The following is a 16,920-nucleotide window of genomic DNA, read 5'->3' as shown; positions in this document are numbered from 1 at the left end:
GCTGGGCAGCCGAGTGTCACCCATGTTGTGCAGCCAAGGGCTGTACCTAGCTGGGTACAGAGCTGAGCCAGACCAGCACGAGCCACAGGGCAGCTCTTTCAAAGAAGTATTTGTTTGGCAAGTAAGGCAACATAAAAAACCAACAGGCTTCTGTGTTCGGGGAAGGATTTGCGTCTTTCCTGCAGTAAGAACAGTAGGAAAGGAGCCGTGAGTCAACTTAGCAGAGGCAAAAGAGTGGGAAGGTCTCCTGCATCCTGGGAGAAAGAGTGGAAAGGGGAGAGACATGTCCTGTGCAGTACCTCTGTCTTGGGTGGGACAGACCAGCGCAGGAGGGACACGGCCATGAGACACTAGCTGAATGCCCCTGTTGGCCAGGGTTTGCTTGGGGTGGAGCAGACAACAGCTGACAACAAGGAGAAATTCTAAAATAAATTTTAAATGGAAATCAGCTGTTTGCAAGAGCCCCTCCGGGAAGCAGAGCACAGAGGAATCAGGGGCGAGACACCTTGTGCTGCTTTGCCTCCTCCTTCTGCCCTGGAAAACTGCCCAGGGAATTCCCGGAGCTGTGAGCTGGTGCAGGAGAGCAGTGGGGACCCGCAGAAGGGTGGGTGAAGATAATCAGATCCTTTTTCTGTAGTGACTTTGCCAGATATAATTACTGTTATACAGTCACTTGGGCATTGCACCTTCCTGCGTCACCAAGCCCAGGCAGTGCTTCTCGCAGCTTTTCTATCCATGTTGAGGGTAGCAAATCCCCCTTTCCCATTGCTGAGCAAGCAGGTGGGACACCCCACCAAACTTCCATCGGATCCCTTTGGAGAGGAGACTGCAGGGTCTGCTTTGAACTTCATCCTGGAGCTACACAGCTGAAATCACGCAGGTCACTGCTTTTGGGATGGAGGGGTGGCCTTGCCGCAGGCTCGCACGTACAGCCCCCGCCACGGTCTCCCTTGCACTTGCTCCCAGCAGGGAGGGTGAGTGAGGGGTGCCTGTTCCTGAGCACAGACAGGGCACCCCAGAAACAGGCTTCATTTAGAGTTTGACAGCCCTCAGCTCCATGTGGCCTCCCATGCAGCCCGTCCTTGCCCAGACCACAGCAGCAGCCAGGCTGGAATCGTGCCAGACCACGGGCGGTTGGGGCAACTCCAGATTAGAAACCCACGTATTTTACTTCCCGTACCACTACAGAGGAAGTGCTGTGAACTCCAGTTCTGACCTCCTGAAGTTAAAATGTCCAACTTTTGGGTACCACTGGGGCATGGCCTGGCACTAACAGCTCCAAAAGGCCCTCGGGGTCTTGCTGGGGGCAGACCTGGGGTCCAGCAGGGAGCACAGCACCCCAAGGCTCAGGAACAGGCACCTGTACTGCTTTGTCTTCACTGTGCTCCATTTCCACTGCTTTTATTGCAGAATCATTTATGTTGGAAAAGACCTTTAAGATCGTCAAGTCCAGCTGTTAACCCAGGCCCACCTCTGGAGCCCACCGAGGCTTTCCTTTTCTTGTGGGATGCAGAGCTTGATAATCACGGCCAGTATAGCCATGCTCCTAATACTGCTTTGAATGTCACCGATTCCTGTGCAGGGGTACAAGACAGCAGCTGAAGGCAGGAATAGGGTTTTTCTCTGGAATTACATAAATTATTATTAAACCAGAGGATGTGTGTCACTGGTGCATATTGCTTATCAGAAAGGATGTTTCCCAGTAATGCTGATACTTGGGAGTGTAGTTCAGCCTGTAAAATATTTATTAGAAAATGTTCCAGAGCCGCTTATCTATTTTTGAGACAGAAAATCCATCTCATGAGTGAGCCTTGACTGTACCTGGAAGAGTGCCTTTCCTCTGAAAACTCTCAAGGGCTTTAAGCACAACAAAGCAAGGATAGAAAAAATAGAAGAAAACAAAATGCCTGCTATTATAACGGATATAAACATTCCTTGACTCGAGATAATGAAACAGCCAAAGGACAGGACAATATTTAAACCATCTCGGCAAGGAATTCACTGCATGGAGCCATCGCATGTCCACTCACCTGAGTCAGAAACAAACACCTGACCTGCAGCCTGCCTGCGAGTGAGTGGGGAGCACCAGCACCGGTGGCGGAGTGGAGAGCAACGCCTGCCTGGGTGGCAGCTGCAGAGGAGGTCTGGGGAGCAGTCACCCCCCAACGACCTTCAGAGGGGCTCCTGGAAGCGGGCTGGATGCTGTGGAAGGGACTAATTGCATTAGCTTATCTCAGCCCAGTAATCAAAATTAACGGCAGCGAGGCAAGCTCCTCCGGCAGCACCCGAGAGGGGAATTCATGGAAATGCCTCAGCAACGTGTGCTGGGGTAATGGCAGCAAATGGAGGGCCTGGAGCAGATGCTGTCGCAGCTGGGGTTGGGGGGAAGCAGAGCGGGCGCCGCTGGAGCGGCGTGGGCAGCTGGAGGTGGCTGAGCCTCTGCCCCTGCTCGGGGAAGGCTTGCCCTATGCAGCACCAGCTCTGGACTTACCTCCTTAGGTGTCAGAGAGGGAAAGGCAGAAGGTGCCAATGATTATAGCCATGACGAGATCTCATTTTTTATTTAGAGCTCTAGATCTAAAGCCTGAAGTTTGTACTGATTTCCTATAATAGCCTCTGACAAGGAAAAAACTCAAAGAGCCATCGGCTCTTGTACAGTGTAGCATCAGGTGCTAAGCAGGAAAGCAGACCCATGATGTGTCTGTGTGCCAGCCACAGAGCAAAATCCTTCTAAAAATAAATCTGCTGCTGCTTATTGTTTATTTTACCCCAATAAAAATGCACTGACTTTGTCTCATCTTTGAGAGCAGGAGCAACAGTCATTTGTAACACGGACCAGAGCAGACGTGAGCAGCAGTCCCCAGCTCTGCACACCCCATCTCCTACAGTTCAATCTCCTGCAATTCTTTCCCCAGCCAATCCTTTATTTTCATCATAATGAGATCCCACACAATAGCCTTGGGCTACAGGATTTGCGCTGGGAGAGGGGACCGGTTTCTGTGTCCCACAAGACACTAATTGCCTGGGGACTGCTGGGAGTGGGTTTAAAAAGGACAAGGAGGAAAGGGCAGCACCTCCCTGTACCCAGCCAGGGCTGACAGCACCATCAGACCAGGGGACAGCCTCAGATTGCTGCTGGGACACTCAAACTCACCTAGTCACCTGTTGCTTCTTCCCTTTCTAAGCAGGGAAACACAGGCCAGATCCATCCCACAAGCTGTGCTGGAGCTGGAGGCCAGCAGGTGCGCGGGGAGAGACAGCTGTGTGACCTTCAGTTGTTTTTCTTGCCCTTCCCTGAGCCTTTCCTAGATCCAATGTCCCCCTTCGTGAAAGGGGACAGGCATCAGGGTCACAAGCCCAGTTCCCCCAGTGCGTCCCAGAACATTGTGGCAGGTATCACAGCACAGACTTGCGGCTCCTTTGCTGGCCACGGCCCCCCCCGGGGGGAAGGAGCAAAGGGGGCTCCGGCAGCGCTGCCACCCCACGCTGAGGTTCCTGTTCGCGGGCGGCCCAGCCCAGTGCTGCCCGCTGCCACCTCACCTTGCACCGGCGCGCCTGGGAGCAAAGGGACAGCAGACGAGCTGCGCCGGCACCCGCTGCAGCTCCTTGCACTGCTCTTCAGTCACAAACCAGCTTGAGAGCAGGCGGAGCCTCTGGTCCCAGACTTCCAAGAAAACACAGAAGGCACTCTAGTAAGGAAAACCAAACTGTTCCAACCAAAACCCATTTGCCGACCTCAAAAATTGTGGTCCCCAGCTCACCCACAAAAGTCTGTTGTAACCCATTTCCCTGCACAAGGCTTGGCTGCGCACAGCAACACCCGACAGCCTTTTAAAGAAACTCTCCAGTATTTTTCTCCCGTTCCTCTCCAGTTCTCACCGTGTCCCTGCCTGGTGGCACAGAAGCACAAAGCTCCTGGGACAGACTGTGTCCTGAGTAGCACCTTCCAGGTAATAACAACCTACACAAGTAAATTTCCCATTTTTAGAAGCGAGGGATTTATTAATTTTTTTTTTAATTGGCTGAAAGCCCTGTTCTGCTGGCAGCAGAGGGCAGCAAAGGTCTGCCAGGGCAGCTGCCGACAAAGAGCCTCGCAAAGAAACCTGGGGAGAGAAACGTGTGGGAAGGTGGTGGTGGGTTTACAGTTATTTTAAATTCATGAATCTGCTCTTTTGAAATTCATTAGATCCTGAAACTGCTGTACAGCCTCTCGCTTGTCTTTCAGCAGCCCTAGCTCCTCGCTGTGGTGGAGAAGCTGTAGCCAACACAGGTAGCAGCAGAGATGGAGCCACTGGCTCTGCCTAAAACTCTGCAGCCCTGTTCCCCTCTCGTGTGCCCTTTCATCAAAGCATCCCATTTTGCAATGGGAACTTCACCTGTTGTCATCAGGTTCTCCATTACTCTAAGCGCAAGTCTTGGGAAACCTTTTTTCTCCCCCTGGATTTTAGGCAGCCAACACAGGGGAGAGCAGGCTCCGAGCGCAGGACACACCGACTTCAGTTACGGCAGCAGATGGAGGATGTCCAAATTGCCATCGCAGTGGGGTAACAGCCAACAGGCAAAGTTCACAGCAAAGCTGTGACAGCTCCAGGGCTGGCAGGCAGGAATGGGCAGGTCCACAGGACAGAGCCTGAAGGAAAACCCAGCGGTTGTGTTTTGCCATGGGAAGAGACCAGCTGCCTGGGGCGGGTGGGAACAGGGGACCCATTCTTTGGGTGGAGGGAGCTTCAATCAATGCTCCAGAGACTAGGCAGAGACACCCTGCTAACAATTAGTCCAAAAGCAAAGGTTTTAAAAGTCACAAAAGCCACCAGCATTGAAGCACCATGTCTCCGCACCACAAAGCATTTGGAGAGAGAAGCAGGAAAAAATTGTCCAAGTGAGCCAACCATTTTTCTCAGCAACAAGTTGTGTGACTTGCAACTGCCTGCAGTGAAAGACCAAATAAAAGCAAACCAGATCACAGCAGAAGGCAGTCTCCATCAGTGAACCAGGCCGACGACAAATCCACAATATTGTATGTTTTATTTAAATTAACAAAACTACGCGTTTTCCAGGTTGCTTAAAGCAGTCTGTAAAAACTGAACTCAACCTAAACAAAAAAAGGATATATTTTAATAAGACCCAGGGACTATTTCCAAGACATATGAGTAGGGGTTAGGAAATAAGAAATAAAAAAACCACACACACATACACCCGCCCCATAAACAAATTGTTAGTGTTTGACACAAAATTTGGTTTTAAAGCTGCAACTCCCCATTTATAGGGAGTCTTTACAAAATGCAATGTTATACTAAGCTGTAAAAGAAACCATGGACACATCTATCGAAACAACATAAATATCACGTAAGAACTCAACATAAAAAGGATGTTAAAGTTGCAAAGTCGAGCACTCAGCCAGGAGCATGCCAGAGTTATGATGATGTGCGTTAATATAATTCACTTTGTAACTGAACAACCACTGCAAGTAGGAACACTGCTCAAACCTACCAACACTTATTTTCCTTCACCATCTGTGTTGAAGGTGCGGTCCCAGCACATATTCCACATACAGTAAGTGTGCCCTCCTTTTTCTTTTCTTTTAAACCACATTTCTTTTCAGTACAGGGGCACTGTCAACCCCAAACTTACAAAAAATGGTTAGTGTTTCAGTTCAAGTATCCAAAATGACCCAAAGCTACCTCCTTAAGTACTGTTTAGGACATTTTCTGTGCTACAGTGACTTTACATGCTCAGACACAGCAGCACACAAGGGACTCCACACGCAGTGATGCATTCAGCGCTCCTCGGCTCTGGCCCTGCATCCCGGCTGAGATGCTGCCAGGGGCAGCTGGGGATCCCTGTGAGGGCGAACAGAACAAGGAACAGAATTGCCTTCTTCTAAGAAAATCCTGTAGTAGCTCCATTTAACAAAATGTGAGCAGCCCTTCTGCAGATGGGGTCTGCCTGCCACACCACACCCCGGAGACCCATCTGATGGTGCACAACTTGGGGCTCCCAGCAACCAAAAGGATGCAAGGTTATCTGCGCTACCCTCTTCTCCTTCATCCTGTTGAGCTCCAGTAAATGGTATTTTACACTCTACTCCACAGAGTGCTGTTCTTACTGGGATTGTAACAGCCCAGCACCTCCTGGCGCGATGCCTGGTGCAGCCAGCAGACCCTGTGAGAAATCCTCTGGGGAAAGGCTGGTGAGGAGATGGGGTGCCCAGCTGGCCCCACACACAGCTGAGGGGCAGTCGCTAGCCTTCTGGCCCCATTCCCTGGTGGACTGGGAAAATGAGGAAGAATTATCTGAACACCTCACCCCAGCCGAGGTGTTGACTCACCTCAAGAAACATGGGGAAAAGGAAAGCAAGAGGCCAGGAGAGCTGGTGCTGTGTTTCGTTACTAACCTGCCTGAAATGGCGACAGAGATGATGGTTAGAGCTGAACTGAGCGGCGGCGTGCAAACAGCGGTGGGGGCTTGCAGGCTGGGGCACGCTGGGCAGCCACAGCATCGCCGAGTGCGAGCCGTTTGCTGGGGTGGGGATCGTGATGAACCAGCACCTCCCGGTACAAACCGGAGCCACAGCAGCATGGCCTCAGCTCCTGCCCAGAGCCCCGAACCCACAAACACACGTGAATGTGACAGTGAAGCCAGCGTGCAATGGGCTTTCACTGCATGTCGGAACGCACACACTGGCTAGAGATGGGTTAAGGTTTCATAGGTGATCTCATGCCTGGTATTTCCCTATTATATTTCCATTTTGCAGCCTCAATACCCTCAAAATTGATGTGTAATTTCAGAAGTTGTAAGAATCTGAGGACAACATGTCCCTTCTTCCAGGCCAGTGTGCTTCTACCAGTACCTGCTACGACTGCCTGTCCAGTGGCTTTGCAAGCTTCCCCTAATCTCTGACCCTTCAGCAACAGACAGTGGTAGCAGATTCTTAGCTTTTAGGGACAAAACTGGGAGGTTGAGTTACTGTTACTAGCAGTTAACACAGATGTTTACTAATGCCAGCCAAGGAGGCCCTCTGAATCCTCCAGGCCCTGGAAGGTGTGCCCTGAGCAGCACAGACCTTTCTGGCCATGCTTCCTCCCATACGTGCCATTCAACATGTCTCTTAAGTGGTCCCCAGCATGGTCCAGTTTAAGCCTCTGCCCCGGGTCAGTTCCCATTCCCCTTGCACTGCCAACCATCTCACAGCCAGACCTGCCCAAGCACAGCACGGGGGTGAGCAAACTCATCGTCTGCTTTTGCTCCGAAAAGCAAACATCAACATTAGTGCATGACAAATAGATTTTTTTCAAGTCCGATAATCCCTGGGAGAATCTAGCTCTGCCAAGCGTGCTCCATCCCAGCAGTGCAAGGAGGAGTGGGGCTGCCCAGCTCACAGGCACGGGAGCTGAGAACGCACCGTCCCTCCCACGGCCTTTCTCTTCTCCCCATGGCACCTAAGCAGCATAAAAATGAATGAGCTGTAACAAAAAGGTAAGATGGAGGAAGACAACAAAAGCCATGGAAGCCAAAGGGGCTGAGAATAGGCAGGAGCTGGCTGTGGGACCAGTACCTGTGGGAACCCGGGACAGGAGCGCTCCTTTCTCCTGCCGCTCAGCTCAGGCATCCAGTTTTTACATTCCCCTACACGAACAAACAACCGTAAAACCTACTGAGAAAGCACATTGCTGCTTCTACTAAAATCTCACCCATTACAAACCATCTACTCCTTTCCCCAGCTGTGCTTCACTTCAGCGATGACAGAGGCTTGCTGCAGAGCCGTACTAAAGACTCCAAACAAGGTTCAATACAATTATAGACGGTGGAATTAAATGTTTTTACAATGAGACTTTAGTTCCTCTCCACAACCAACACCTCATGTAAAGCACACATGAAGAAAACTTGGAGTAGCAAATACGCGCTCCCCGACTGAGCTCCCTGCACCACCTTTATGCACAGGCACACAACAGACAAATAAAAACCGCCCAGTGTCAGCTCTGCCCCTTCCTAACATCTGAACGCACGACTTTGCAACCTTAATGCTTTTCTAGTCGGTTTTTACGTGCTTGAGTGTAACACAATATACATATCCCTCCCCCCAGAAATAACTACACCATATTAAAGAGTTTACAAACGTTCTGCTTGGAGTCACTGCTCTGTGAAAATACACTAGGTACGGGGTGCTCGAGAAGCAAATTAAGTCAGAGAGGTCTCCTGCCAAGGACACTGGGTTGTCCTCTGCTCCCCACCCTGCTCTGGGTCCCAGCTGAGGCCACCTCGGCGTTACTCCTGAGCCTCCTTGCGAGCCAGCTTATAAACCTCTGTGGGCCCGTCCACATGGGTGATGGTGGTGGTGAGCTGAAGCTCTTCCCCACTGTTTACTCCCAGGTCACCTGAGAAACAAAGTTATTTCATTAGCCTGGTCTCACAATAAAATATTTGACAATCAGAAAGCAAAAGAGCTGATTTAGTCCCCCCAGGCTTTCAGGAGCAACCTGAGCTATGACCTATGCAACATTTCTGTAAATGCTTTTATTTACAGTCATTTAAATACAAGCATATCGCCAAAGGATGATTTCTGTGCTACTGAAGGCTGCTGATAAATGAATCAGACAGCATTGCCGCTCTCCACTTGCCCAGATTTCTATTTTCTCCTCTTGTCACCCCTCCATTTGAGCTATGCAATTACAACTAGGCAATGCTAAAAGTACAGAAACTGTTTACGTTTTAGACAGCCTTGGCTGAACAATCAAACCTGTCTAACCTAGTCATTAACTAAAATGTCTGCTAGGAAAACCAAATCATCATTTGCATAACACTACAAGGTGCTGAATGTGCACTTTGGCCAACAACAACAAAACCCAATGCACAGAAGTATCACCCACTTTATATCGAGCCTTCAGATCACTTAGAGGCACTTACCGTTTGACTGGTCTTCACCGTAATTCTTGTGTGACGGTGCATATAGGAACATCAGGGCAAAGACATAGAGGTTCCACATCCCATAAATGCCAGTGAAGAAGGCGCTGTTCACTTGTATAGTTATGTCCCCCCACTTCCAGTGGCCTTCGGTCACCTGCCCGGGAGAAAGCAGCCACAAACGGGCTGGTCAGTAAGATCAAATTCTGTAACAATACAGAAGTGACGCCCTTAAGCACTAACTCTGAGTAAATCAATAAGAACAGTGTCAATTCAACAGGATCGAGTAAATGGAGTGTAACAGACTAAGTGACGCAGAAGTCAGGCTAGGATTCTCCTCTTCAGCCTCAATCTGCAGGGAAAAAATGGCCCTTAGGAAATGATCGCATCAGGATTTCCTTAACTTTGATTTATCAGTCTTAAACGTGACAAAATCTCTGACGTTCTGCAATATATCCCTGCTGTAAACGACGCGCTCAGCAAAGACTGCCACATAAAGGGCAGTACCTAGGAGACAACTAGTTACATCTGAAAACATTAGACTTCTATAAATAGACCTTTTATAGAAGGAAAACCATCATGAATAATGCGAAGAGCTAATGTGCTGAATGCTGCCGGGCTGCTTCTGTCTTACGCGAGGGGCCTAGGCTGACAGCATCAGCCTAAGACATGCAGAGATTTGTCAAGTTGTACAAAAATATCATCAACATTAATACTAATGAAGATACAGACTGTTCACACTGCAATGTTGGCTCTCTGTTAATGAAAAAGACACAAGGGGAAAGACGGAAACTAAGTTAGCTTAAAAAGAGTCGCTGGACAAGATGATTTACCTTCTGCCCGTACGCAGTGATGGTCATCGATGCTCAGCAATGAACCAGATCGCCAAGTGGCATTGCTCAAACTGTTGCTTCAGTCCAACAGAGGTGTTTTTAAGAGTAAAATCATCTGGTACTGTATTTTGCATTGGGACCCACCACGTACCCCTGAAGCCTAAGTGGTGCAGTGAGGGAGAAACTGCTCCTGTAATTCTGCAACACTGGACTTGTGAGGCTGTACCCATGGCTCTCCTGAAGCTCCAGGCTGCCTATGCTTAGGAACAACCACAAATGGCATCTTTGAAACAGATGCAATCTGAAAAGTCACTTGGAGCAAACCATCAAAGGACATTTAAGTAGCAACATAAGCTCATTTGTACAGAGACTGCATCGGAGCCCAGAATAAATAGGTACAGATATGGCTGGGAACAGCAGGGTTGCAAAGTCAACCCAGGGAAGGTTGAGTTCTGTTCTTTCTCTGTGGGCATACAAAGCCACCGGATTCTTTCAATGTGAACAGAACATTTCTCCTCTTGCTGAGTTCTCGGAAATGACCAAACTGTGTTAGCTGATACTTGGAAGAGCACAGCCCCAAACCTTGACGTGAGCTGAAAGCCTTTGAAGGCTTCAGCCCGAGCAGTTTTGTGGTAGTGCTTCAAATAAATAAAAACAACTTCTTAAAAAGCAACTTAGCAAATCTTCTTGTAACAGGCATGCCTTGTCTGGACACCAAGCAAGCTGTTGTTAGCGGCTAGGGAACTGGAGGCTGATGTTCTCAGAGGAAGCCAAGTCACCACTCACCTGGCTCACGATGAAGAAGATGACTGTCATTGCTGCACAAGCCAGGGTAATGAGCATCAGGAACTTGAACCTAAAAATCAGCCCCTGCTTAGAGAGAAATGTCACCGGTCACATTAACAGAATCCACAAAACCCATTTTTGGTTTTAGTACATACAAGACACAAGCATTAAAAAAAAAAAAAAGACAAAGAAAAAAAAGGGTCCAACCCACGAAACCCCAAAGCAAAACAACCTCCACCCACTCCTCTGCGCCGTGTTCACGACAGCCCATATTCTCCGCTCCCCACACGTCTGCATTCCTCCCGGATGCTCCGAGCGGGGTGTGCATGTCTGGACAGCTCTGGCTTTCCATTACATTTGCTTTTTGTGACTGATTTACCAAGAGTTAACGTGGAAGAGCAGGCAGGTCAGTGTAAGGCATGGGTTTCACTAGGAGCCAGCCTAATAGTTTGCAGCTTTTGTAAAACAAACATTGGCAGAAAGTTTGCACGGCTTAGCAAGACGCGTCGGTGTTTCTGCAGTGTGGGTACTGGGTCCGTACCAGACTAATCCTCACCTCCAGAGTCTGTCTGGGAGGAAACTGCAGCGATTTCCAACGCTCGTCAAAACGACGCTGGCTATTACAGAATAATGTAGATAAGCCAAACTATGGCTCAGGATCACTTGGTTGGGAATCTGACTGCATACCGGACTGGCTTTTCCTAGTTTTACGTTTTTACTTACAAATTCTTTTGGTTTTGGTTTTTTTTTTGTGTGTGTAGTTTTTTTTACCTGTTTCTGGAATTTTGGTGGAAATGTCAGTGTGCGTAATTACTATGCCACACTGTGACAACAAATGGCTATTAATTTAACTTTTCCAGATCAGATTCATGCTTGCCAGATGTTTCTATGTAGAGCACGGCAGCAGCAGCTCTACAACATGAGCTGAAGTCCTGTGTCTTTTGTTAAGGGAAAGATGGAAAAAAATGCTAATACTGTCTTCAAATTCTCAAGTCCAATTTTCTATTTTTTTTACATGCATTCCTGATGGGTGGTAAGGGACTTGTTTAAATCAGAAGTGACCGTCATTTAACAGAACAACATTGGTGATAAATATTTACACACCCACGCAAAACAACAGGCCCTCTCAGCTTAAGCCCTTGAAGTGAGCTCCTCACGTTTTGCAGCAGTTAGAGACAGCTAGGACAGAAACAACATAAAAAAATCACAGGCTAAAAGCAGAGATAAGGGGCTGAACACTTCGCAGCTTGATCCTAGGAGGACAGTTTCCCTCCTGCAACTTGGTTAGGAAAAGACAACCCCAAAAATCCAAATTCAAACCATGGGAAAACAGGGTTGTCTGAGCAACACTTTCCATTAAACACAGCAATTAATATTACAGGAGAAGAACTGGAGGTACGGGGAACTGATGTGCTTACAGAACACAGTAATTTAAATGGTAATTTGGGCCATTTTCTTCTATCCTCCAACACTGTTCAGTAAGCTGGAAGATGACAACTACTCATGGGAAAGGAGAGCTAGGACTAAAGACCTGAATAAAGCAGCAGCTTCATGACAGTCAAACAGAAAGGCATTTAGGGGATTTGAGCAATACAAGAAAGCCGATACCGATCAGATCTTCCAATTCAGAATAGACAAAGTCTCAGAATAGACTTTGAGGTCAAAAATGTGCTATAAAAATAAAGCATTTGTCCAACAAGGAGGGACATTACCTCGTAATGAAGCCGGCGAGCCTTGCTCATGGCTGGGAGGCTTGACTGCTTTCCACTGATGTTTCGGAACACTTGAAAGACCATAAAACACAGGAAGAGAAAATAGAGACACAAGCAGATTCCTGCGACTATAATAAAGGCCATCTGGGCAGCACAAGTTAAGAGAAAAACAGTATGAGCTAAACAGAAATAACAAAAAACATTATTCAGGTGATTTACTTATTTTTATATCCCGAAGATCATACTTAAACTTCTAGTGGGCAGCAATCACTCAGGATGGCAGCCTGCCCGCGATCAAGGTAGTGCTGCGTGAGACCCCGGCTTTGTGGGAGCACCAGTCCAGTGTCCCCCAGCACTTGGCACGGCAGCGAGGAGGGGTAGCACACCGAAACGCCTGCCTGGGTGGCAGCTGCAGAGGAGGTCTGGGGAGCAGTCACCCCCCAACGACCTTCAGAGGGGCTCCTGGAAGCGGGCTGGATGCTGTGGAAGGGACTAATTGCATTAGCTTATCTCAGCCCAGTAATCAAAATTAACGGCAGCGAGGCAAGCTCCTCCGGCAGCACCCGAGAGGGGAATTCATGGAAATGCCTCAGCAACGTGTGCTGGGGTAATGGCAGCAAATGGAGGGCCTGGAGCAGATGCTGTCACAGCTGGGGTTGGGGGGAAGCAGAGCGGGCGCCGCTGGAGCGGCGTGGGCTCTGCAGTTACTGCAATGACATCCAGGACCTAATCCCCTGTGCCTTCCCCCAAATCTCAGACAACTTGAGGAGATGTTCAGTTCTCCAGTGACTTCTCTGAGCACAGCACTAGTCCCCAGAGGTACCCAGCTCCCAGCCAGCCAGGACTGCTTCTTCCCAATGACACTAGCATCTCTCACAGCACTCGAGCCCTCCTCCTCCCCAGTCCCAGCCTGCCAAAAGGAGGAGGGCTTCCCAAACCCACAGGTATCTCCCCCTCCTATCGATGCAGACTAAGCCTGCCCCGAGCTGAGTCGAAGGATACAGCCAGCTCCGTGCCAACTTCAGTGGTCCAGATGCTGTAGAAGGGGTTCTTCAGCTGCACTCCCCTGCAAAAAGAGAAACCACCAAGCTGCCACAGAAGCCAGCAGGCTTGGAGAGCCCCACATCCGCTCTGCAGCCTGGAAAGAGCCAGCCATGCTGCTTTCCAGTGCAGGAGAGGAGATGAGATGGAAGGCTCACCCTGGGGAGCAGTGCTGCACCTACCTCTCACACATGTCAAAGATGAAGAGGCAGAAGGAGCCGACAGCTATGGGTCCAACCTGCTTCCAGTACCCCGAGAGACGATTCCGCTCATTCTGGTCCTAATCAGAGGTTCACAAGGTGGGGAGGAGGAGGAGAAAAAAGGAAAAAGCAAAGTTAGTGTGAAGTCCTCTCATGTGGTCTAAGTCCCCACAGCAACGTTTCCAGCACTCAGTAAGTACAAGGAAGTTGCCACATACTGCTGCAAGTGGGGCTGGAAACCACCTTCCTTTCTGTGTTGCACCCACCATCATGTGCTCCCCACAGAAGATGATCCAAAATGACAGGAGCATGGCATAGAAAATGCCTTGTCGAATGTCTCCGAAGAGCAGCATCCAAGTCCAGTCAAATCCAATGGAAAACCACTCCACGGGGATGTTAATGAACGTCATGGAAATTCCCAGAGCAAAGATCACCCTGGAGAGGCAGAAACACCATCTCTTTCCAGTTTGCAATGCAAGGACATACCCCCAGAAACCAAAGCTGTGCATGAAGAGCAACAGAAGAAAATCCAGCACTGTTTGGGTGGCGTCACCTCCTGCCAGCAACCCCTCCAGGACTAAGCCCCTCCGAGCAGCCACAGGCAAACAGCTCCTCATTCTCTGTGGGTTTAGTGGGAAAGAAAAGAGAAGCTATTGAGATCTCCTCCTCCCAGTATGCCTGGATGGAGGCAGCGGACAGAGAAGGCACCATTCCTGCCTCCTCAAACCACCTGGGAGCAACAACCACCTTGGTCAGGGTCCTCTTGCTTGAGGGTCACCTTAGCCAGCGCGTGAGCCCCTACTCACTTCTCCAGCAGGACAGGAGCGCGTGTCATCAGCGTGATCCGTCTCCAGTACCACACCATGATAATTAAAATGCTGGGGGTGAGGAAGGTCTTCATGGCGAACCACACCTTTGTAAAGCCTCCGTTTTGGTGGATGCCCTAAGGAAAACCATGGTGGAATGCAACATCATTACTCCACGCTTCTCCTTACAGGAGAGGCACACGCATGGCAGTACACGCAAGCACACATGGACACAACTGCTCTTTGAAAGATGTGGTTTGTCCAGTGCAGGAAAGGGAGCAGGTGCCTACCAGCACCCAGGCATCTCAGCAGGCTTCAAAGGTCCTGGAAACAGATACCAGCACACAGAGCTTCCACTGCAAGGTGGAGAGCAGCTGCGAGAGGGGTACTCTGACACAGCGTGAGAAAGCTGGCAGAATTGCTCTCAGAAAAGTAACAACACACTCATGGAGCCAAGTCACCACTGGTGGGAAAAGCATCAGCCAAATTAATGCATTTCTCCAGACACATGCCCTCCCACTGCTGTCTGCAGCCACCACAGCCGGTTGGCTCACTGCTGCTGCTGCTGAGAGGACTGTGGTGAGAGGTTTTCCAGCTGGCAAAAGCACCCATGGTCACCAAGCCTCAAGGGAGGGCACGAGCAAGGATAGTGGACAGCCATCCCAAACAACTGCATGGCCACATCCAACTCCAAGACAGACAGGTCCCCTCTGAACCCTGCTGTTCTGTTTCTCCTCAGCTCCTACCTGCGAGAGGCTTAATCGGGTGGAGGACTCTGCACCCAAGCCAGATGGCGGTGGGGAGGAGGACCCAGGGGAGCCCTTGGAGCCGTGGGGAGAGCTCAGCTCCAGAGGTGGTCACAGGGCAGTGCAGGAAGGTGGCACTGCTCAAGGCTTGAGGAGGGCACTCAGAAGACAGCAGTCTAAGAAAGTATCCCTTGGGAAGGAGGAAAGTTACATTTGCAGGCGGGAGCTGGCCATGACGAAGAGCAAGACCTTGCTGCAGATCAAAGGGGAGATCTAGAAAGGAGCTGCAGCAGCCCCCAGGCAGACATCGTGGACAGAAGCAAGACAGACACTTACCACGAGGCGGATATCCTTGATTTCCCCAATGCCCACGTTAATGCCCTTCCTCTCGTTCACGGGCAGACGGATGTTGATGAGGTAGTACTTGTGGGCCACGCTGCCGATCTCCATGAAAGGAAGGAAGTCACAGTCGTAGTGACGGCCTTCAGACTCCAGGGTCTAGCGAAAGGGCACAGAGCAGCACCACAGCGGTCAGCCCCGGGCCGAGCAGCACACCCTCTGCGGCGAGGGCCTGCAAAAGCCCTCAGCTGGGCCCTCGCTAGCACCGAGAGCCTGTTTGCCAACTCCAACCTTCGTCTGGGGAGAGCCTGTGCAATCAGTGGCTTGAAGACATTTTCCCCTCAAGTTTCTGATTGTTTTGGGGTGTTGAGTCAATAGCTTTTTAGCTCAAGCAGGTTCATGTTTCAGGCTCTTGAATACTCTTAAAGCCAAGGGAGCCTTCCAAGACGAAAAGCTACTTTGGGATCTGAGCCTCCTCCCTCAACAAGGACAACTTCAGCCAGAAAACAAAGAATAAATTCTGGAATAAACCAGAATAACCCCCTCACACATGTCTGGATGTGGAGTTTCTTAAGCCCCGTTTTGCTAGCAATAGTCCCTCTGCACCTCATATGTATTTACTGTGTGTATGTGGCTGTACAGAAGAGAACAGGCATTACTGGAGACATAAGTGGGTGGCTGAAAGGGGCTGTGAAATGGGAGAACAAGACACACAGCTGAAAAACATGGCATGGTGAAGAGACACCAGATTAATTTATGCACAGGAATTACAGTCTGCAGCACAAAAAGAAACATCTTTAAACAAGATGCTCAGTTCTCAACTGCTAGCTATGCTCTCTGCTCCTAAGCTTTGAAGCTTGAGGCATCGAGAAGTTATTTTAGAAAACTCTCGCCCCACCTCTTCAGATTCTTTGAGTGCTGCAGTGCCAATGGTGGGCTATTTCCTCGCCACTCCTGAAGAACAAGGTTTTGTCCATCACAGAAGCTCAAGATGGAAAGGTCCAAGTTCTCTAGGATGGTTTGGGGTATACAGATCATGAAGCATTTGAGTTCCAGCCAACACCTCTGCAACACCTCACACGTTTTCTTCCTAGGCTTTAAGTCTACCTCCAACTTCATCCCATTCTCTTGCATTGCCAAACAGAACCAACTGCATGTGAGAAGCTCATCAGGTTTTCAAAGATTTTGAGCCACAAGAAAGGTGACACATTTGAACGTTATGACTGAACAACTTCGAGCTTCCAGGAAGCACCATGAAGGAAAGGAAGAGGACAACTCCCACCACACTCCCACACCTCCCCCTACCTCCAGCATCATCAAAACATCTTACTTTTGGTGAGCCAAAGGTGCATTTCAGCTTCCTGATCTCTATCGCATGTGCTATTTCTTCCCAATCATCAAACACGCCATCGCGATATGCTAATGACACATCCAGGGTAATTTCTGCGTTTTCTTCTGCGAGAGTAAGGAGACATCAGGCTCGTTAGAGAGGAACGGTACAGCACATCAGAAGGGTGGGAGAGCCTCTAGACACCAAAAGGACCTCTGAGAGGCAC

At 49.6% G+C, this 16,920-nt stretch overlaps 1 protein-coding gene across 2 annotated transcripts in view; it reads right to left on the bottom strand.

Moving 5' to 3' along the window:
* Positions 1–5,008: 5,008 nt before the first annotated feature.
* The window catches only part of WLS (Wnt ligand secretion mediator), a 36,855-nt gene continuing 24,943 nt past the window's right edge, over positions 5,009–16,920 (bottom strand). Inside the window, exons 3-12 of one of the 2 annotated variants that reach the window (XM_080406721.1) lie at positions 16,695–16,819; positions 15,362–15,523; positions 14,280–14,416; positions 13,740–13,908; positions 13,456–13,553; positions 13,235–13,298; positions 12,233–12,376; positions 10,521–10,607; positions 8,905–9,058; positions 5,009–8,375 (exon numbers count right to left, since the gene is read on the bottom strand). In XM_080406721.1, coding sequence (XP_080262847.1) covers positions 8,266–8,375; positions 8,905–9,058; positions 10,521–10,607; positions 12,233–12,376; positions 13,235–13,298; positions 13,456–13,553; positions 13,740–13,908; positions 14,280–14,416; positions 15,362–15,523; positions 16,695–16,819 — 1,250 coding nt within the window. In that variant the 3' untranslated portion in view covers positions 5,009–8,265. The remainder of the gene's footprint in view (positions 8,376–8,904; positions 9,059–10,520; positions 10,608–12,232; positions 12,377–13,234; positions 13,299–13,455; positions 13,554–13,739; positions 13,909–14,279; positions 14,417–15,361; positions 15,524–16,694; positions 16,820–16,920) is intronic. The other variant, XM_080406720.1, reaches the window with a different exon arrangement.

The sequence above is a fragment of the Falco punctatus genome (genome assembly GCF_963210335.1).
Source record: "Falco punctatus genome assembly, chromosome: 11".
NCBI lineage: Eukaryota > Metazoa > Chordata > Aves > Falconiformes > Falconidae > Falco > Falco punctatus.
This window is presented reverse-complemented; position numbering and strand designations above follow the sequence as displayed.